Source organism: Mobula birostris, chromosome 20 (genome assembly GCF_030028105.1).
Source record: "Mobula birostris isolate sMobBir1 chromosome 20, sMobBir1.hap1, whole genome shotgun sequence".
Lineage (NCBI taxonomy): Eukaryota > Metazoa > Chordata > Chondrichthyes > Myliobatiformes > Myliobatidae > Mobula > Mobula birostris.
The window spans coordinates 9,845,313-9,867,214 of NC_092389.1; the positions used below are offsets into that span (position 1 = coordinate 9,845,313).

Consider the following 21,902-nt stretch of genomic DNA (forward strand, 5'->3'; position numbering starts at 1 on the left):
TCGTATAAAATTGCTCATTCACCAAAATAAACAGGCTCCCTTTTAACCCGAGACCCGATCGGCCATCATGGAAATCGGGACGCGACAGCCTGACGCATGCGCATGGCCAGTCTCAGCAGCGACACCTACCGGAGCAAAAGGGCAGGGCAGCTCTATTTCGAGGGGTCACATTCTGCTAATCGCCATCAGCATGTGCAGGATTGGGACAGATCTAACTGCCACCCATCAATAAGAGATGATTAAATCTTATTGTAATGATGTACTTCGAGACACCCATAAAACCCTTTGCTGTAGTCAAAAGACAGCGGTGACTATATCACGTCCATTTAGGAGAGCGCCAACCACATCATCTAGAATAATCAGCATCCTCTGGTGTTACTGCTTCGTATCTTCTATTCAGCATTAAGGTTAAAAAAAAAATGGTCAGCCAATTATGCTACATGGAAAGGGAAGGGGGACATGGTCAAGAGATGACGCCAAACGTCATCGGGAAGCGGCAAGGAGAGGGAGGGAACAAGAATCAGATGAGGCCAGGGCCGCAGGACTCCAGAATCAGAGAGTCAGGACAAAAAAGGATGAGAGAAGAAGAGACAGAGGAGGAAAGGCATGCACGTCTCCAGGATCAGATACAAACAACGAACAGCAGAAGAGATGAAGAGACGGGGGATGAAAGGGCTGCATGTCTCCAGAATGACAACAAGAGGCACAAGGATGGCAGAGCAGCACTCACAACACGCTGGAGGAACTGAGCAGGTCAGGCAGCATCTGTGGAAATGATCAGTCAAGGTTTCGGGCCGGAACCCTTCGTCAGGACTGAAGAGGGGGGAGACAGAGGCCCTGTAAAGGAGGTGGGGGGAGGGTGGGAAGGAGAAGGCTGGTAGGTTCCAGGTGAAAAACCAGTAAGGGGAAAGATAAAGGGGTGGGAGAGGGGAAGCAGGGAGGGGATAGGCAGGAAAGGTGAAGAAGGAATAAGGGAAAGCACAATGGGTGGAACCATGAGGGAGGTGATAGGCAGCTGGGGGGGGGCGGTGGGCAGAGTGAAACTGGGATGGGGGAAGGGAGGGGGAGGGAATTACCAGAAGCTGGAGAATTCAATGTTCGTGCCCAGGGGCTGGAGACTACCCAGATGGTATATGAGGTGTTGCTCCTCCAACCTCCTCAGCTTAGCCTCAGCCTGGCAGTAGAGGAGGCCGTGTATGGACATATCTGAATCTGAATGTGAAGCGGAGTTGAAGTGAGTGGCAACCGGGAGATCCTGTCTGTTGTGGCAGATGGAGCGGAGGCGCTTGATGAAGCAGTCCCCCAGTCTGCGTCGGGTTTCACCGATGGAGAGGAGGCCGCACCAGGAGAACTGGATGCAATAGATGACCCCAACAGACTCACAAGTGAAGTGTTGCCTCACCTGGAAGGACTGTTTGGGGCCCTGAATGGTGGCAAGAAAGGATGTGTAGGGACAGGTGTAGCACTCACGCTTACAGGGATAAGTGCCTGGTGGGAGATCCGTGGGGAAAGACCAGGGAGTCGTGGAGGGACTGATCCCTGCGGAAGGCGGAGAGGGGTGTAGGGGGAAAGATTTGCTTAGTGGTGGGGTCCTGTTGAAGGTGGCGGAAGTTGCGGAGGATAATGTGCTGGATCTGGAGGCTGGTGGGGTGGTAGGTGAGGACAAGGGGAGCTCTGTCCCTGTTGTGGTGACAGAAGGATGGGGTGAGTGCCGGAGTGCGGGAATTGGAGGAGATGCGGGTGAGGGCATCATTGATGACGGCAGAAGGGAAACCATGATCCTTAAAGAAAGAGGACATTTGAGATGTCCTGGATGGCAGATAAACCAGAAATGATGCCATCAAAAGTTTCCTTCATTAAATGAGGAGGAGCTATATTTGCTTTGCTACGCGTTGTTCTTCTTTAATAAACTGAGGTTTTCTACTTCAGTTTCCAAAGCAAAGCGATACCAATAGCATTCAGGAAAATTTAATGTTCATTCTGGTCACATCAGACTGCACTACCCTTCTCTCAAAGGGTGCCCCAACGGGTCACCCCGTTGGCTAGTACATAATGTAGAAGAGAGGAAAAAAAATAAAATAAAAATAATAAATAAGTAAATCATTTACAGTATATGTACATTGAATAGATTTTAAAAGTGCAAAAATCAGAAATGCTGTATATTTTTTTAAAAAGTGAGGTCGTGTTCATGGGATCAATGTCCATTTAGGAGTCAGATGGCAGAGGGGAAGAAGCTGTTCCTGAATCGCGGAGTGTGTGCCTTCAGGCTTCTGTACCTCCTACCTGATGGTAACAATAAGAGGGTATGCCCTGGGTGCTGGGGGTCCTTAATAATAGACACTGCCTTTCTCCGACACCGCTCCCTGAAGATGTCCTGGGTACTTTGTAGCCTAGTACCCAAGATGGAGCTGACTAGATTTACAATCCTCTGCAGCTTCTTTCAATCCTGTGTAGTAGCCCCCCCATACCAGACAGTGATGCAGTCTCTCAGAATGCTGTCCACAGTACAATCATAGAAGTTTTTGAGTGTGTTTGTTGACATGCCAAATCTCTTCAAATATTGTGAGCTGAATTGCCTGTTCTTATGCTATACTGTTCCATTTTCTATTTGTTCATAAGAAAAAGTAAAATTGCCCGCAATCTAGATTGGAGTTAACATCTAAACTGTGGAGTGCCATAAACTGTTAAAGATACAGAGACTACAATTAAAATTTGAATCTTTATAATAGCTCAGATTTGATAGACAACGTAACAGTTCAGTGGCTGATGAATTTAAGTGTCAAATAATGAACGAGTAGTATGACATGCAGCTGTGTACAATTGTTTGCATAAATGTTGATTTTTGTTTTTGCATTTTCTTCGTAATAGCTATTCCACCACCAACTGTTCAAGTTATAAGTTCAAAGGAAGACATGGTTATCCTGGAGCTACAGTTAGATGTTAAGTTTAAGGTACATTTTATATATAACAAATGTTAATAAATGCCTTTATTAAGATTGCGTAGCTTTACAAACTCTTTGATAATTGCACTGAACAATATGAAGTTGTATATCAGAAAGGTAAATTTTGTCAACTGTCACTTGGTGCTAAAACAGTAACCATGCTGTTCAGTTTAGATGTTCCTGTCATTTACATAGTGTGTACAAGGCATACAGATAAAACTGCAGTATGCAAATGTCCTTTAATTTGATAGGTGGTGGTAATATGCAAATTCAGATTTAGTATGTTTTAGACTAGTCTATTAGTATGACGTAGGAACTAACAACCAGGACACTTTCTGGAGGTAAGTGGGAAAAGTGAGCGGTACATGGGCACACTACCCATTATTTGATTAGACAATCCAAAATTTAGTTCGAATCTAATGGGAGGATAATCAAGTGGAAGACAAAAAATCCGAGATGTAGACTGGAAGGGAACCTATAAGTTAGCTTATTGTTCTGGATAATTGTACTAGTCAGAAGACTGCTGTATATTTTAGTGTAGCATTGGAAAAGAAATTTACAAAATACTCTTAATCTTTGTCATTTCAGGGCAAATTTATGAACTTCGGTGGAAGGTGCCTAAATTTTTTCACCATATTTTTTTTCAGGTGGTCAGTTATGTGGTGGATGTGTCGTGGGTGTTTGATACCCATATAAAAGAAAAGAAAACATTGACTCTTGATGGAAGAAAGACTACTTTATCTGGTATGTACCAGTATGGATTTGCAGATGCAGATAATGAAGTCATACAAATACAAATGACTTCTCACAAAATCCATCAATGAATTTTTTTAAAGTCTAATCAATCGACTTGTGAGACCTCCATTATATTGCTTATTGCATATATTTTGGCTTGGACATCAACAGACTTCCTTAAAATAAGTATCGTATGCAAACTTTCTGGCATGCATATGCACTCTCTTCTGTCTGTGAGAGGGAGGCTTGCCTCAACTTTTTTTTTGTTCCAGTCCTTGGCCCAAAAGCTACTCAGGCTAACTTGTGCACTTGGTTTCCTTCAATTTACAGTAATCAGTAACACCTGCAAATATCTGAATAGTAAACTGTAAAATTTGCTCTTGGATTTCTTGTCTTTCCATCTTTCTTTTAAGATACAACTTAAAATCTACTATGAGAAAGATATTGTAAGTTGTCCTCATGCTACTATGACTTGGTCACATTCTGATCACAAATTTTTAAAAAATCTTAACATCTACAAATGTCAAAGGTGTAGCTGTAATCACATTTATCAATATTTTCTAAAAATCTGCACAGCAAAATTTTATATTTCAAAAATTTTATTTTGTGCGCTAGCTGCTGCTTGGAACAATGTCTGGTCTTTCTGATTGTATCAATGGATTCATAATTTTTATTATACAGTTGTCAATTTAACTGCTGGAACAGATTATGAGTTTTCAACATGGGCTAAAACACAGAAAGGAGATAGCCCAGTATGTATTACACATGCTAAAACGAATGGAATGATGCCAGCTGCTCCTAAACTTCAAGCAGTACCAATCAATCAGACTGCTGTGGACTGCAGTTGGAGGGGCCCAACTAATGTGGTAAGTGGCCTGTGTATTCTAGGCAGAACAGTTAGCTATTGTATTTATTGACCTTTTGATAGAGTTTCCATGGTTGCTGGATAAGAAACAACATGGCATGCTTTATCACATTCTTCTCTGAAATCATACAGAAGACAATCTCTGCTTAATAAATGCTGAGTCCAGAAAAATATCTTCCATATATGTAATTATTGGAGCAAACTGTTATTCCTCTGTAAGAGACACAAAGTGCTGGAGGAACTCGGCAAGTTAGACAGCATCTATGGAGGGGAATAAACGGTTGACATTTTAGGCCAAGGCCCTTCAGCAGGACAGAAATGTTGGGGAAGAAGCCAGCATAAAGAGGTGTGAGAAGGGATAGGATGGCACCTCTACTGCCTTGACAAGGCCAACTCAGCTTGGAGGAACGATACCTCGTATTCTGTCTGGTTAACCTCCAGCCTGATAGCATGAACTGTAACTAATTCCTCTAACTTCCAGAAATTTTTTCTCCCTCTCCCTTTCTCTTTTTTTCCATTCCCCATTCTGGTTACCTTCTCAGCCTTTCTTTTCTCACTTTCTCATTCCCTCCCTTTGATTCCCCTCCTTCCCCTTTTTCGAACATAGATTTGCAACAGTTGAGTTTTATGCTGTTCAGAACTAATTCCACATGCACTCTCCAACAATAATTGCCCAAAATGAGAACTATCTTTTATGTTCTTCTCTGTAGACACTGATACTTATTTTACACTTTCTCATTTCTTTTGACCCGCGAAACATGGCAATTAGCAGCCTTACTGTCATTATGTTTTATAGTAGAGGAAATGGGATAGTGTTTGCCTTTGACCATGTGAAATCTGTTCAAAGGACAGATTATGCTCTAGAGTGCCTGCTTATTGGTGCTGTGGCTACTAAAGAAACACATGGAGGCAGAGAGAGCTGAACTTAGAATGCCTTTACTGATTCAAAATCGTGGGCTTAAATCTCCCCTCCCATGGGCCCTTGCAACCCGCGGGGCGGACGTGACGTCAGACTGTCCCCGGAAGGTCCGCCCTGAGCAGATAGTTCCAAACGCGCTACCGCGTGTCTGCCCGCGGCTCCCGATGGTGGTTTGAGTCCCGCGTGTGCGGGCTGCCACAAAATAGTCTGTGAAAGTATCAGTCAATTGCATTGGAAAAAATCATTTGTCCTAATTCTGTTTTCTGTGACAGCAGGTTTGCAATCCTTGCTAACACACTTCCTCCAATGCTATGTGCTCTTAATTTATGCACAGTAGTTTATATGACACTGTCAAATGCCTTTAAATGTACTAAATCTACAGGTTCTCTATCAACTCTCCCGATTCCCATCCTCAAAAGATTCAAATAGATTTGTCGAATACAAGTTACCTTTCATTATCCTTGTCGACTGGATTTGAGTATCTCCTGTACCTAATAATGTAGCCACTGAGTGTATTTCTGATTGTGGTTTTCTGCTGCTGTAGTCCATCCACTTCAAGGCTTGACACGTTGTTCGTTCAGAGATGCCCTTTTGCATGCTACTGTTGTAATGCATAGTTATTTGAGCTACTATTGCCTTCCTATCAGTTTGAACCAGTTTGACTATTCTCCTCTGACCTCTCATTAACAAGGTGTTTTTGCCCACAGAACTGCTGTTTACTGGATTTGGTTTTTTTTTCACGCAGTTCTCTGTAAATTCTAGAGACTGTTGTGTGGGGGGCGGAAATCCCAGGAGATCAGTTTCTGAGATCCTCAAACCACCCCATCTGGCACCAACAATTATTCCATGGTCAAAGTCACTTAGATCACATTTCTGAACAACTACTGAACCTCTTGCCATGTCTGCATGCTATCATGCATTGAGTTGCTGCTACACGATTGGCTAATTATATATTTGCATCAACGCGCAAGTGTATTGATGTATCCTCTTAGTTGTCTCCTCTTTGATTATCAACTCTAGCATCTTTCCAGCAATAGGTGTTAAACTAAGTGGCTTATAGTCCCCCACCTTATCTCTTCCTACATTTGAAATGAGGTTGTTTTCTAATCCTCTGCTGCCCTCCCATCCTTTAAAAATCTTGAGTGCAGTATATTGGTCCTGCACTCAAGATCTGTCTGCCTTTAACCTTATGAGTTTCTTAATACATGTGTCCTTAAGATTGGGATATTCACAAGTTCTTTCATTTTTCACATTTCTGCCATTTCTTTGTTTCCTGTTTTTAATTCACCAGCCTTATTCATTCAAGGTCAAAAGAAGCAGAATTAGTCTTGTTTTTGCAATAGATAGATAATTTATATATGTAGGATTAAGATAGAAGCTCAAATGTCAAATTTTGTGAAAAGCTTTTCATTTATAATCTTAAAAAAATCATCCTTTTTATCATAGAATAGGGGGAAGCGTAAACAATACACATTTATAAAATTTATTTACCAAGACTAGAATGTTAGCTTAATAATTTTAGCTTGGTACACTTAATATCTCAATTTCAGAATATTTAGCAAACTCCAGTATTCTGTCTTATTTTAAAAATATTAACATGAAAGGTCATAGTGAAAATTAAAACACTACATTCTATTACTTGGTTTTGTAACAACTACAAAAGCAAAACTTGTGGCGAAGGTGGTTATAGCTGACATCATTTAGCAGATTTCCAGCTTTAACTCTCGTGTGAATGTCAAACTTCAGTATTAATTTCAAAGTTAAAAGTAAATTTATTTATCAAAGAGTACAAATTCAAAAATAGAGGAAAACAAAGAAAAATTAAGCAATAAATGTCAAGAACCTGAGATGAAAAGTTCTTGAAAGTGAGTTCATAGGTTGTGGGAACAATTCAGTGATGGGGTGAGTGAAGATTTCCCCCTTGGTTCAAAAGCCTGATGGTTGAGGGTTTATAACTGTTCCAGAACCTGGCGGTGCAAGTCCTGATGCACCTGTACCTTCCTGATGGCAGAAGTGAGAAGAGAGCATGGCTTGGATGGTGGGGGTCCTTGATGATGATTACTGCTTTTCTGCAACAGCACTCTGTAGATGTGCTCAATGGTGGGGAGGGTTTTATCCGTGATGGACTGGGCCGCATCCATTACTTCTTAAGGCTTTTTCTATACAAGGGTATTAGGACCCTTGGCATTGGTATTTCCATTGTGAGGGGATCCAAGATTGCCCCTATTAACTGTTTGAAGAGAGACAGAGAGGGTCATTTATCATTGATGGTTTGTTTTGAGAAGAGAAAGAGACGAAGATTGACGGTTGGACTGTCACGGGAGGTAACTTTGGAGTTTTACTTTGGAGATAACACTGAGCAGCTCGAAGGTTGCTATGGTGACCGACAGGACATTATTAATGTTACTTCCAAGGACTTGTTGCCTGCTCGCATTCCTTTACAGACAAAGGAAAGAGGGACTCTTTGAATGACAGGTGATGCTTAGCCTGGTGAGATAAATAGAGGTCAGATGATACAGACCTCAAACACATGATCAGGACACTGAGTGGTTTTGGAGGATCGATCAGGCGGATCGATCTAATTGCTCTGCCAGTGAAAGTTCAAAGGCAAGACCGGTGGGGAGTTGTCCATGTGTCTGACCCTGGCCTGGGTAGACAGCTCAACCACACTGAAGTACAGTCCCCTTTGTTGTTAAGTCACAGTCGGTGACTTGTGAAGGATTTCGGAGGATGACGAGAAGATTGACGGCAACAGCTCACCTGAAGACTCAACTCTCTCTCCATTGCTATTCAACTAAATACCAAGAACTGAACTGAACTTTACACAACATCGTAACACTGTATCTATTGTACCCGTAGACTTAAAGAAGTGTGGTTTTTCATTCATATTTTTCCACACTGATTTACTTATATATATATAATTCTTGCTAACTTGTTTGATTTACCTTCACTTAGTTTACTGTATTGCGTAGTTATTAATAAATATTATTAGTTATTAGCAATGCTAGACTCCAAAGTGGTTTCTATTTCTGCTGGTTCTTTATTCTCATCACGGGGTACGTGACACCATAACCAGTCAATATTCTCTCCACCACACATCTAAAACTTTGACAAACTTCTATAGATGACATGCCAAATTTTTGCAAACTTCCAAGGAAGTAGAAGCACTGCTGTGCTTTCTTTGTACTGGCACCTGAGTGCTGGACCCAGGACAGATCCTCTGAAATGATAACACAAGGGAATTTAAAGTTGCTGACCCTCTCCACATCTGATTTCTTCTCTTCTCTCCTCTCTTTCTCTCTCCCCCCCCCCCCCCCCCACCAAATGAGAACTGGCTGATGGACCCTGGGTTTCTTACTCTTGAAGTCAATAATCACCTCCTCAGTCTAGCTGGCATTGAGTGAGAGGTTGTTGTTGTGGCACCACTCAGCCAAATTTTCATTCTCCCTCCTGTATGCTGATTCATCACCACCTTTGACTTGGCCACTGACAGTTCAATGTAGTATAGTGCAGATAAATGCAGATTGTTTTCCTATCAATAAAGCTAAAACTTCTGGTCATTGTTTAAATTACACTTATCTGTAGGCTAAACCTTTAATAAAGTAACTAAGTGAAGAGACATTGTCATTTTGTCTACACTTGTGATTAGAATAACTAGGTGGAGGCATTGTAACCTTTGATCCTGCTCACCATTCAAGATCACAGGTGATCTTCCATCGTAGTGCCATTTTCCAGCAATATTTCTGCATTCCTTGATTCCCTTAATTCTTCGTTTCAATTGAAAATTATTGACTGAGCTTCCACAGTTGTCTTGAAGAAATGTTCACTACCATTCATGTGAAGAAATTTCTTCTCTCTCTCATCCTAGATTCCTCCATCAGAGTAAACATTGTTTTGCATGTAACCTGTGAGAATTTTTAAGTTGTGATGAACAAAAGGAAACAGAATTGGATTTATTATTGCTGACATATGTCATGAAATTTTTTTGATTTGTGGCAGCAGTACAGTACAAGACACACTATTACTATTGAGTTACTATAATAAATACTGCAAAAGTGGAATAAGGTAGTGGTATTTGTGGATTCATGAACTGTTCAGAAATTCGATTTGGGTGGGGGCAAATTGGTTTCTAAAATGTTCAGTATGCATCTTTAAGCTCCTGTATCACCTCTCTGACAGTAATAACGAGAAGGGGGCATGACCTAGTTGACGAATTTCCTTAATGATGGATACTGCTTCTTGCGGCAGCGCTTTTTGAAGATGTCATCAATGGTGGGGAGGCTTATGCTTATGAGGGAGCTGTTTAGTCTACAACCCTCTGCAGCCTCTTTCAATCCTGTGCATTAGAACTTCCATAGCAAGCAGTGATGCAACCAGTCAGCAGGCTCTCCATGGTACATCTGTAGAAATTTGCTCGAGTCTGTGAATACCAAATCTCCTCAACTGTTAATGAAATGTAACAGCTAGCCTGCCTGCCTTCATGATTATATCAATATGTTGGGCCCAGGATAGATCCTCAGATCTTGACACCCAGGGACTTCAAGCTGATCTCCTTTCCACTGGTGAACCCTCAATGATGACTTGTGTGTGTTCTCCTGACTTCCCCTTTCTGAAGTCCACAATCAATTTTTTGGTCTTACTGACATTGAGTGCAAAGATGTTGTTGCGACACTACTTAACCGGTCAATCTGACCCACTCCTGTGTGCCTGCTCATCACCATTTGAGATTCTACCAACAATGGTGTCATCCGCGCATTTATCGATGGCATTTGAGCTGTGCCTAGCCACACAGTCATGAGCATAGAGTGTACAGCAGTGGGCTAAATGTGCTTCTTTCAGGTGTGCCTAGTGCCACTGAGGAGGAAATGTTCTTTCCGTTTCACTCTGGCTGTGATGTCCTGATGAGAAAGTCAAAGATCTATTTCCATGGGGAGGTACAGAGAACGAAGCTTTGAATCTTGTTGGTTAATACTAGGGGGCTGATGGTATTGAATGCTGAGATGTAGTCAATAAACAGCAGCCTGTCATGGGTATTGCTGTTGTTTAGGTAGTTCAAGGCTGAGTGGAGAGCCAATGAAATTGCATCCACTTTTGTGGCAGAAGGTAAATAGCAGCGGGTCTAGGTCTTTGGTCAGGAGTTGATTTTAACCACGACCAACGTCTCAAGGCACCTCATCACAGTAGATATGAGTGCTATTGGGTGGTAGTCTTTGAGGCAGCTCACTCTGTTTTTCTTGGGCACCGTATGATTGATGATCTTTTAAAGCAGCTGGGAACCTCTGACTACAGCAGTGTGAGGTTGAAGATGTCCTTGAGCATTCCATCCAGTTGGTTTGCACAGATTTTCAGTACCCTGCCAGGAATGCCATTGGGGCCTTGCAAAGGTTCACCCTCTTGAAAGATGTTCTGATGTCGGCCTCCAAGATAGATCACAGGGTTGCCAGGTGCTGTGGGGATTTGCACTGATGTAGTCTTTATTCTCCCTTTTTAAAGTGTGAATGAAAAGTGTTGAGCTCATCATCAGGGAGTGAGGCATCACATCCATTTATGCTGTTAGGTTTCACCTTATTGGAAATAATGGCATGCAAATTTTGGCACAGCTATTGTGCATCCATTCACAAGGAATTGCCTTTTCACTCTTGCAGCGGCCTTCTGTAGGTCACAGCTTGTCTTGGTGGGTTCTGGATGCCGGTCTTGAACAGTACAGATCTGGCCCTCAACAGAGTGAATATTTCCTGATTCATCCAGGATTTCTGGCTTGGATATGTCTGATATGTTCTTGAAGGCACGTACTCCTCCATGCACGACTTGATGAAGTCAGTGAGGACTGCCATATACATACAAATCTGAAGATGAATCCCTGAATATGGTCATTGCACAGATTCGAAGCAGTTCTATGTTCATCTTCCTCCCTCGATTGTACCCTTGCAGTCTTCACGACTGGTACTCCAGTCCTTTTTTGAGTCAGTAGTGAAGAAGGCGAATGCAATGTTGGCATTCATTTCTAGAGGAATAGAGTATAGGAGCAGGGATGTGATGTTGAGGCTCTATAAGGTGCTGGTAAGACCTCACTTGGAGTACTGTGGGCAGTTTTGGTCTCCTTATTTAAGAAAGGACGTGCTGACGTTGGAGAGGGTTCAGAGAAGATTCACTAGAATGATTCTGGGAATGAGAGGGTTAACATACGAGGAACGTTTGTCCGCTCTTGGACTGTATTCCTTGGAGTTTAGAAGAATGAGGGAAGACCTCATAGAAACATTTCGAATGTTGAAAGACATGGACAGAGTGGATGTGGCAAAGTTGTTTCCCATGATGGGGGAGTCTAGTACGAGAGGGCATGACTTAAGGATTGAAGGGCGCCCATTCAGAACAAAGATGCGAAGAAATTTTTTTAGCCAGAGGGTGGTGAATCTGTGGAATTTGTTGCCACGGGTGGCAGTGGAGGCCAAGTCACTGGGTGTATTTAAGGCAGAGATTGATAGGTATCTGAGTAGCCAGGGCATCAAAGGTTATGGTGAGAAGGCAGGGGAGTGGGACTAAATGGGAGAATGGATCAGCTCATGATAAAATGGCGGAGCAGATTTGATGGGCCGAATGGCCGACTTCTCCTTTGTCTTTGTCTTATGGTCTTTTTTCCTGTCCTAGTCTACTCAATATCTTCACACAGCAAAACAGCTATCCCTGGACACTCTCATGAACTGCTGGAAGCATTTTAGGACCGCAAGAAATTGCAGCGAGTTGACAACCCAGTCTACCATGCAAACCAATCTTCCCTCCATGGATTCCATTTATACTTCCCACTGCCTTGGGAAAGCAGCCATCATAATGAAAGACCCTGCTCACTCTAACATTCTCTCATCTCCCCTCTCCCACTGCGTGAAAGATGCAAAAGCCCGAGAGCATGAACCACCAGACTCAGACAGCTTCTAACCTACTGTTACCAGAGTCTCTGAATCTACATTGCTGTGACTATTGATCTTTATTTGTGTACGTACACTGCACTTTCTCTAACTGTTAACACTATATTCTGCATTCTGTTTTCTTTTTACTTAGTGTAACTATATGTTTTGAGCTGTCTGGATGGCATTCAAATCAAAAGCTTTTCTTTCACTGGATCTCAAAATATGTGACAATAATATAACAGTACTTTGATTTCACTCCCTTTGTGTCAAATATATCCTCTTCTGGATAAAAAGGCCACAAACACCAAAAACATATATATTTGTAGTTAAGTCTTGCATATTCCTGTAATCAAACCCTCATGTAATAAAGGCTGGCATACCATTTGTCTTCAGTGCCTGCTGCACCTGTATGATGGCTTTCAGTACCTTGTGTACAAGGATACCGAGGTCTTTTTGAACACTAGTCGATCTGTCACCATTTAACAAATTTGCAGCTTTTCCTTTATGTGCAGCAAAATGGACTACTATGTATTTTTCATGTTGTATTCTATCTGGCATGTTCTTGTCCACTGACTCAGCTTGTTCATATTCCCTTGTTGGCTCTTTACATGATCTTCTGTACTCCCAATCCCACCTAGTACTGGCAACAGACTTAAATACATTTGTATCTTTAGTCATTGATATATTGTCTTATTTATTGTTATTATATCGACATTATTGATTTATCCATTGATGTACAGTAGATAGTGATTAGCTGGGACTGAAGGGTTAACTATTACAGTACCCCTAGCTGCAACTAGCCCTATGCTTTGCTCTCTGTACAATAACCAAATTTCAATACGTGTCAGTATGATACTCCTAATTCCATGTGCCCTAACCTTGCTAACCAGCTTCCTGTGCATGATCTTTTCTCGGCGAGCCTTCTGGAAATCCAAATTTACCATTAATTTCTTTTTACTTGAGCTACAATAAAGCATACTTTATTTAGTTTCTTGCTAGTTCTTGTACGCAATGATAACAAGTTATCATTGGAACATTAAGGTTGTCCAGAAATAACTTGACAGTAACAATCTTACTTTGTTAACAGGTTTATGGTGTTTTCTTTGCCACATCGTTTTTGGAACTGTATCGGAATCCAAATTATGTTAAATCATCCAAGAACCATCTCATGGTGATAGTGAACAGTGATGAGCAGTATCTATTTTTGGTAAATATTTCATTTATTGTACTTTTACCTGCTGAAGGTCAGTTATTGTTTGCATGGAAATACGATAATATAGATTTGTTCTTTTAAAATTCTAGATCAGTTTTAATCTTGTCACTTGAAGTTGGATTGATTCCTTCTGAACCCAAACTTAACAAAGAGATTAGCCTAATGAGACTGCCAAATGAGGATGTTAGAAAAACATTGAGAAATTACTTCACCATTGTCGAATGCTTGTGACTGGTGGTTTTCAGGTGTCATTCCTGGTGGTGCCTGGATATCATAACATTTTGGAGAGTATAACGTGGATTCTTTGAGAAGTACTCGCATGATGGCTGATTGTGAACTGTAAGATTAATGTGTAGCTTGAGGGAGAATCCTAATCATAAAAAAAAATTCTTACACTTGAAAAATAATGATATGTACAGCACATGCAATGTGTGGTCAGTTTGAAATAAAGTTAAGCAATGCAATCCAATTCAGGTGAACTTAGAAGTTTTCTAATTATATTTCCTGAAACCCTCACAGCTGTTTAACATGTTGGTTTTATAGAAACCTTTACTATTGGGGCAGGTGTTCTGGAATGAATTATATTGGATGCTTTGGTGTTGAACTTGTACCTATAAAATGAGTGCAATAACACTGGATTTTTGATAGTTTTATCAATCCTTTCAAGAAAGGTATGAAATGTGGAGGCAGTCTCAAGTTTTGAACATGTATTCCTTGTTCAAACTGCCAGATGACATTGATTTGACATCACTGAGCTGTCCTTGTTTAGTTTTATGCATAATATTTATTTAAAATATGTATGTGATTATAGAAAGCTTGAGGTGGTTCACTTTACCTGCGATCACTTTTTAATTTTCTATATATATTTCCAGGTTCGTGTTGTTGTCCCATATATGGGGCCACCATCTGAATATGTTGCTGTTAAGATGATACCTGATAACCGGCTGCCACCTCGCCGCTTGCACATTGTGAAGGAGGACAAGACATTTGTTGTATTGAAATGGCAGCCTCCATATGACCTGCTGAATGAAAGCTTAGTGAGTGTTTGCCCTGTCTACAGATAATTTGTATATTTTTTATCCCCAATGCATCACAGCCTTTTAAAAGACACTATGGGCTTAATAAACGCCAGTGGGCAAAGAACAGTGAGGCTCTGTTAAAGTAGAAAATGCTGGAAGTATTCTGGTTAGACAGGATCTGTCTGATCTTTTAAATTGTTGATTTTGCATTCAAAGTCAGGACAAGCTAGGCCAACTTGTTCTAAGGTTCAGAGAAGGAAGGAGGAAGAGAGAGTGAAGGGAATTCTGTGATGGGATGATACACAAGTGGTGGCTAAATAAGGGTGGTGCCATTTTGTTAATCTGTGGAGGCCAAATCTTTATGTATATTTAAGGCAGATGTTGATAGATTCTTGATTGGTCAGGGCATGAAGGGATATGAGGAGAAGGTAGGAGATTGAGTCTGAGAGGAAAATTGGATCAACCATGATGAAATGGTGGAGCATACTCGATGGGCCAAATGGCCTAATTTTGCACCTGTATCTTATAGTCTTGTGATCTTATAACTGAGTATGTTTTTATTTGGGACTTTTGCATAACAGTGTAGATAATTAGTATTAAAAATGGCATACTATTAAGAGGCATTTTGATGGTGCTCAAGGGATTGCATGGTTCTTGGCTCCAATTAGTCACCTCTCCCAGCAGGCCACTTGTGCTTCAGAACAGGAACTATATTCATTCTGTGCTCCTGTAAATGCTATGTGGATAACCAGCCTTGCATCTTTTTAAACATGTATGGTTGACTCTTCTGGGTTTTATTTTATAGCCAAATAGTTTCTTACTGCTCTAATAACTGAAACAACATGTGCTAGTCACTAATCAAATTTGTTTGTTTCCCAGACTTATGTAATTCTTGTAAAAGATTCCATTCGTCAAACTGAAAAAAGTTACAAGGTGGTCTCAAAGAACAACACAGTGGAATATATCGTGAAGCAGCTGGAACCAGGTGGAAAGTACACTGTGGTCATTAGACTGTTAAATATGAGCAAAGAAGCAACTGTGTCTCTTAACACAGGTGAGCGAAATTGTAAGACTTAAATCCTTTATGAAAAGGGTGCATATGACCAGGGAATGTAATTACTAACTGCTAGGGAATAAACAGGTTGCAAGCTTGAAGAAAGATTAGATAAGATTTGTCACTTAGAAATGCATGCATGCATTAAGTAATGATACAATGTTCCTCCAGAGTGATATCAGAAAAAAAACAGGACAAACCAAAGACCAACACTGACAAGACCACATAATTATAATGTATAGTTACAGCAGTGTAAAGCAATACCATAATTTGATAAAGAACAGACCATGGGAACAGTTAAAAAAAAAAAGTCTCAAAGTCCCGATCGACTCCCGATAGTCCCAGATAGCAGGAGGCAGAAGGGAGAAACTCCCTCTGCTATAAACCTCCAGGCACTGACAACTGTCGATGCATTGGAAGCACCCGACCCCAGCCAACTCTGAGTCTGTCCGAAAACATCGAGCCTCCGACCAGCCCTTCAGCACCGAGCACCATCTCTGCCGAGCGCTTCGACCCCGTCCCAGCTGCTGAGCAACAAGCAAAGCCGAGGATTCGGGGCCTTCCCCTCCGGAGATTCAGGATCACACAGTAACAGCGGCAGCGAAAAAGACGTTTCAGAAGTTTCTCCAGATGTTCCTCCGTTCTTTCACGTCTGTCTCCATCAAATCAGAATTGTGCGCGGCACCCTACTTGACAGATTACAAATATCATTCACCGGAGTGGCCACGCAAAATCATTTGTATAGCCAGCACAGTTTCTGTTTCCAGATTCAAAACGTAATTACTTTGAAGTGTTGTAAATAAACAAGTAAACACAGGTTTATTTAAGCATTGAAAAATCTGTACTAGTGGTTGATGAGTAGCTTTGGCTCACTCTGCCCACCTGGAGCAGGATCAGAGGGCGATTTCTTAAGCATGATGTTGGGGAATCCCAACATGACTGCACTAGCTGAATCAGAATCTATCAATCGGAGATGTGCATATGTGGAAGTCTGGGTCACAATTTTCAACAGTTGAGCATTGATTGGAACTGCCAGCAATAACAGTCTGCATGATCTAGCTTAAAATATCTATGATTCTGTTGGCTGAGGTGGAAATTTTGCCAAAAACATTTAAGTTCTGTGTTTGTGTTTTGCTGTATTATCTTTAAAATCTCCTCAAGGTGTATGCACAGGTAGTTCAAATTTGTTCCAAAGAACTGCTTATCACATGAGCTCTTCCAAAGTTGAGCACCTGGGGAACCAAGCTAAGTGAGCGGAGGTGTAAGGGAACTGGAGCATCTGTCAGAAAATCACACCATTGTGAAGAGAACACTAATGCTCCACACAAACAATACCAAAGATCAGGGTCAAACCTTGATTCCTGAAGTTGTGAGCAGAACTAACTGTTGCACCATTATGCTGTATCTTGATTCTTTTGGCAAAAGGAGAAATATTAAAAGCTAAAAAACTGAATTATTATTCCTGTAACATACTTGCACTCTACATAGTGTTTTGGAAGCTTCTAATAGTTGTCATTCAGTTTTGTCTTAAAACAAGTCATGATTAGTAGTATTCACGCAGAAATACTATTCAGACATTTTTTCAGCAGCAGTGCAGTAATCTTTTTGGAGATGTACATGATAAAAAATCAAATATTCACGACATTAGATTTTGAATGAGGTTGCTACAGGGTTTAGGATATCAGAGCAGATTAGGCCATACAACGTCTGCTGTGGCAGTTAATAAAATGATGGCTTTTTATCCAATCTTTGTCATCAACTCCATTTTCTGAGCTGATTGCTATAGCTCTTAATTTCCTTGTGCAGAAATGTATCTGTGTCGGTGTTAATGACTTGATATTGCCATCTCTCTGACAGAATTCTGAACATTTGTTACTCTGGGGGGGGGGGGGAATTCCTCCTCTGTATCAGTTGCCCTTTCTCTACTCTGAGACTCTGTTCAAGACTCTCCTACCAGAATGAAATACCCTCAGAAATACAAACAACAGGAATTCTGCAGATGCTGGAAATTCAAGCAACACACATCAAATTTGCTGGTGAACGCAGCAGGCCAGGCAGCATCTCTAGGAAGAGGTGCAGTCGACGTTTCAGGCCGAGACCCTTTGTCAGGACTAACTGAAGGAAGAGTGAGTAAGGGATTTGAGAGGGGGAGGGGGAGATCCAAAATGATAGGAGAAGACAGGAGGGGGAGGGATGGAGCCAAGAGCTGGACAGGTGATAGGCAAAAGGGGATACGAGAGGATCATGGGACAGGAGGTCCGGGAAGAAAGACAAGGGGGGGGGACCCAGAGGATGGGCAAGAGGTATATTCAGAGGGACAGAGGGAGAAAAAGGAGAGTGAGAGAAAGAATGTGTGCATAAAAATAAGTAACAGATGGAGTACGAGGGGGAGGTGGGGCCTAGCGGAAGTTAGAGAAGTCGACGTTCATGCCATCAGGTTGGAGGCTACCCAGACGGAATATAAGGTGTTGTTCCTCCAACCTGAGTGTGGCTTCATCTTTACAGTAGAGGAGGCCGTGGATAGACATGTCAGAATGGGAATGGAATGGGATAGTCGACTGGGGTGATATACTGCGTCTGGTGCTCCCGATGTGGCCTTTTATATATTGCCGAGACCCGACGCAGACTGGGAGACCGCTTTGCTGAACCTCTACGCTCTGTCCGCCAGAGAAAGCAGGATCTCCCAGTGGCCACACATTTTAATTCCACATCTTTCTTCCCGGACCTCCTGTCCCATGATCCTCTCATATCCCCTTTTGCCAATCACCTGTCCAGCTCTTGGCTCCATCCCTCCCCCTCCTGTCTTCTCCTATCATTTTGGATCTCCCCCTCCCCCTCCCACTTTCAAATCTCTTACTCACTCTTCCTTCAGTTAGTCCTGACGAAGGGTCTTGGCCTGAAACGTCGACTGTACCTCTTCCTAGAGATGCTGCCTGGCCTGCTGCGTTCACCAGCAACTTTGATGTGTGTTACCCTCAGAAATATCTACTGTATCAAACCCACTCAATAGTTTTGAATATTGTACTAAGCTTGCCTCTCGTCAGAATTTCAGGAGAATGAATCCTAATGGCTGTTCAAGGTCAAGGACACTCAGAAAAGGATAGTGCAGTCTCTTTCCCTAACTATTCTGGTATAGTTTTTAATATCCAAGTGAAAACAGTGCTTATTTAAATTTGGTAAAAAAATATTTGCCTTCTCATGTGGCAATGTGGATTAGAAAAAAATCGTTGTGAGGTCCACCAGACTGAGTAAGTAAATATTTTCTATATGAACTAAGCACAGAATCTTGGTAGATTGTGGGCTGCGAATTTCTGGCAATGGTGAGATGCCTCTACTCAAATCAAGCACAATCTTGGTGTTATTTGGTTTCCTGACTTTTAGAAACAATTAAAAGCAAATAGAAATCAAATTTTTTTAAAAATAGCATTGAAATGCATATAATATTTATGAATAGTAAGCCCTTAAATCAATTAAACCAGAACAAATTGCATAATAATTCTCTTGCAATTGTTCCATGCCACCTACTGTTTTACCTTGGTAACTGCAAAAATGCTAATTATTGCCCTTCTTTCATTATTGCATCAACTATTTTTCTTTGCGTTATTTTAACTTCAACAGTCTTTATTGGTGTTCATCATGAGTGACGCTCCAGAATGACATGGCTAGTGCAGTAGGCTTGTTTTCCTTGCTCTGTGTTTAGGGATCTAGCAAAAGTAATAACTGCTGCCAGTCTACTTCTGTAATCCTAAAATGGCTATCTTCGTCAGTGCCTATAATAAGTAGTTTAATGGGTCTGAAATGTTGTTGACTAAATAATTATAATCAGATCTAATTTCCAAACACTTTAGTTGGAATGAAGAGCTGTTTAATTTTAACTCTGATTTGTATGAACACTATATAAAATTGTAATAGTTTCAGGGATTATTGCCTGTTTTGAAAATGGCACGTGCCATCTGGGTAGTCTGGGCATTTTAGTTATATTTGCATGCAAAACTATTTTGAGCCATTGACCACCTTCAACTATCCTGATATCCCAGAGCCAGTGTTCATAATATGCCAAATGATTTGAAAATGCATCAATATATTTTTGAATTTTCTTCATGCTTTTGTGCCACAGGAATGGTGACAATGATCTGAAGAAGTTGACCAAGACCTTTGCTTAGGGCCAGATACGTTGTGAAGAATGTATCTGGAATGCACTGAACAATGAGCTCTGTCTGTTAGGAGGGTTGCTGGAGGCAGATGGTGGTGTTACGGTTTTTTTGATAGTTTGAATATCTCATTGTGTCCATATTTTCATTTTGTTCTCTTGTGGCAGTCCCTCTGTCGGCACCAGAGTCACTGAAAATCATACCAGAGAAAGACCACATCCTGCTGTTCTGGAAGAACCTCAGATTAAAAGAACGGAGCTTTAATGACAGCAGGGTAAGTGTAAAACATGATCAAAAGTTGCAGTTATTTATTTTGAACTGACTCCAATTTTATTTCAAGTCAGTTAGCATTAAATTGTCCAGTAGAATAAGCCAAAAATTAAGAAAGCTAATCTTAAAACTTTTTTGGATTGCAGTTTATAAATCATGGATATTCTCACCCAAATTAATTTAGGTTTATACACACTGACAATTGAACGTTACAGGAATTGTAGCTATTTTGTAATAGTTACACTATTCTGCACTGTTACTATAATATTTCTACTTGCTCGTTTCTGAATAAAAGGGGCAATTCCTCCACTCCTCTCATAATATGACATTGTAACTTGGTAAGAGTGAAGGAAGCAGTTGAATTTCCCTCTGCCATTTCAGTTCATACTTCAGTGGAAAATCTGTATTAGCTATTGGACCATTACATGAAATGAGTTTGGATAAGCCAAGAGGTTTATTCTCATTCCTCTTTTGACAAAGAAGACTAAGAGGAATGGAAAGAGATTAAGTGGAATAGAGTAATTTAAGAGAGAACAGACCCCTCAAAGACCAAAGGGGATATATTTTGTGTGGAGCTACAGAAGATGGGCAAAGTCCTTAATGAGTATTTCTCTTCTGATTTTAATATGGAGAAAGATGTGAAGATTTTGGTTTGAGGAAAAGTAAATGGTGTGGTCTTGGGGAAAGTCCACATTACAGTTGAGGTGCTGGATATCTTAAAATGATTAATGGTAGGCAGATCACCAGAGCCTGTTCATGTAATTCCAAGAAATCTGGGAGGTTAGAGCAAAAATCGTGGGGTCCTGGCTGAGATATTTGTATCATCATTAGCCATGGGTAAGGTGCCTGTAGAATGGAGGTTGTGAATGTTGTCCCTTGATTTATGAAGGACCATTAAGAAAATCCTGGGAACCATAGACCAATAAGTCTATTATCTGTAGTACTTAAGTTACTGGAGAGGATTCTGAGGGAAAGGATGTATGTCAATCTGGAAATGTGGATGGAGTCAGCATGGCTTTGCGCATGGAATATTGTGTCATTGAATTGGTTACTTGCATCCTTCATATACATGAGTAAAAATCTTTAGGTTATGTGTCTGTCTAAATGTGCAATTTATAGTAACTTAGAATAAATGTACAATAGGGCAGTCAATATAACATAGAAATACAGTTGTATCAGCATGAATTAATCAGTCTGATGGCCTGGTGGAAGAAGCTGTCCCGGAGCCTGTTGGTCCTGGCTTTTATGCTGCGGTACCGTTTCCCAGATGGCAGCAGCTGGAAGTTTGTGGTTGAGGTGACTTGTGTCTCCAATGATCCTTCGGGCCCTTTTTACATATCTGTCTTTGTAAATGTCCTGAATAGTGGGAAGTTCATGTCTACAGATGCACTGGGCCGTCCGCACCACTCTCTGCAGAGTCTTGCAATTGAGGGAAGTACAGTTCCCATACCAGGAAGTGATGCAGCCAGTCTGGATGCTCTCAATTATACCCCAATAGAAAATTCTCAGGATTTGGGGGCCCATACCAAATTACTTCAACTATCTGACGTTAAAGAGGCGCTATTGTGCTTTTTCTACCACACAGCCAGTATGTACAGACCACGTGAAATCTTCGGTATGCTGAGGAACTTAAAGCTGTTCACCCTCTCAACCCCAGATCCATTGATATCAATAGGGATTAGCCTGTCTCCATTCCTCCTGTAATCCATAAGCAGCTTCTTTGTTTTTGTGACACTGAGGGAGAGGTTTTTTTTTTCTTGACACCATTGTGTCAGGGTGATGACTTCTCTGTTGGCTGCCTCATTATTATTTGAGATTAGGCCAATCAATGT

General features: G+C 41.2%; 1 protein-coding gene across 2 annotated transcripts in view; it reads left to right on the forward strand.

Moving 5' to 3' along the window:
* The window catches only part of sorl1 (sortilin-related receptor, L(DLR class) A repeats containing), a 244,381-nt gene that overhangs the window by 196,105 nt on the left and 26,374 nt on the right, over positions 1 to 21,902 (forward strand). For both annotated transcript variants that reach the window (XM_072238121.1, XM_072238122.1), the window contains exons 39-45: positions 2,869 to 2,951; positions 3,590 to 3,686; positions 4,359 to 4,543; positions 13,451 to 13,570; positions 14,449 to 14,613; positions 15,475 to 15,649; positions 19,968 to 20,074. In XM_072238121.1, the coding sequence (XP_072094222.1) occupies positions 2,869 to 2,951; positions 3,590 to 3,686; positions 4,359 to 4,543; positions 13,451 to 13,570; positions 14,449 to 14,613; positions 15,475 to 15,649; positions 19,968 to 20,074 (932 nt within the window). The remainder of the gene's footprint in view (positions 1 to 2,868; positions 2,952 to 3,589; positions 3,687 to 4,358; positions 4,544 to 13,450; positions 13,571 to 14,448; positions 14,614 to 15,474; positions 15,650 to 19,967; positions 20,075 to 21,902) is intronic.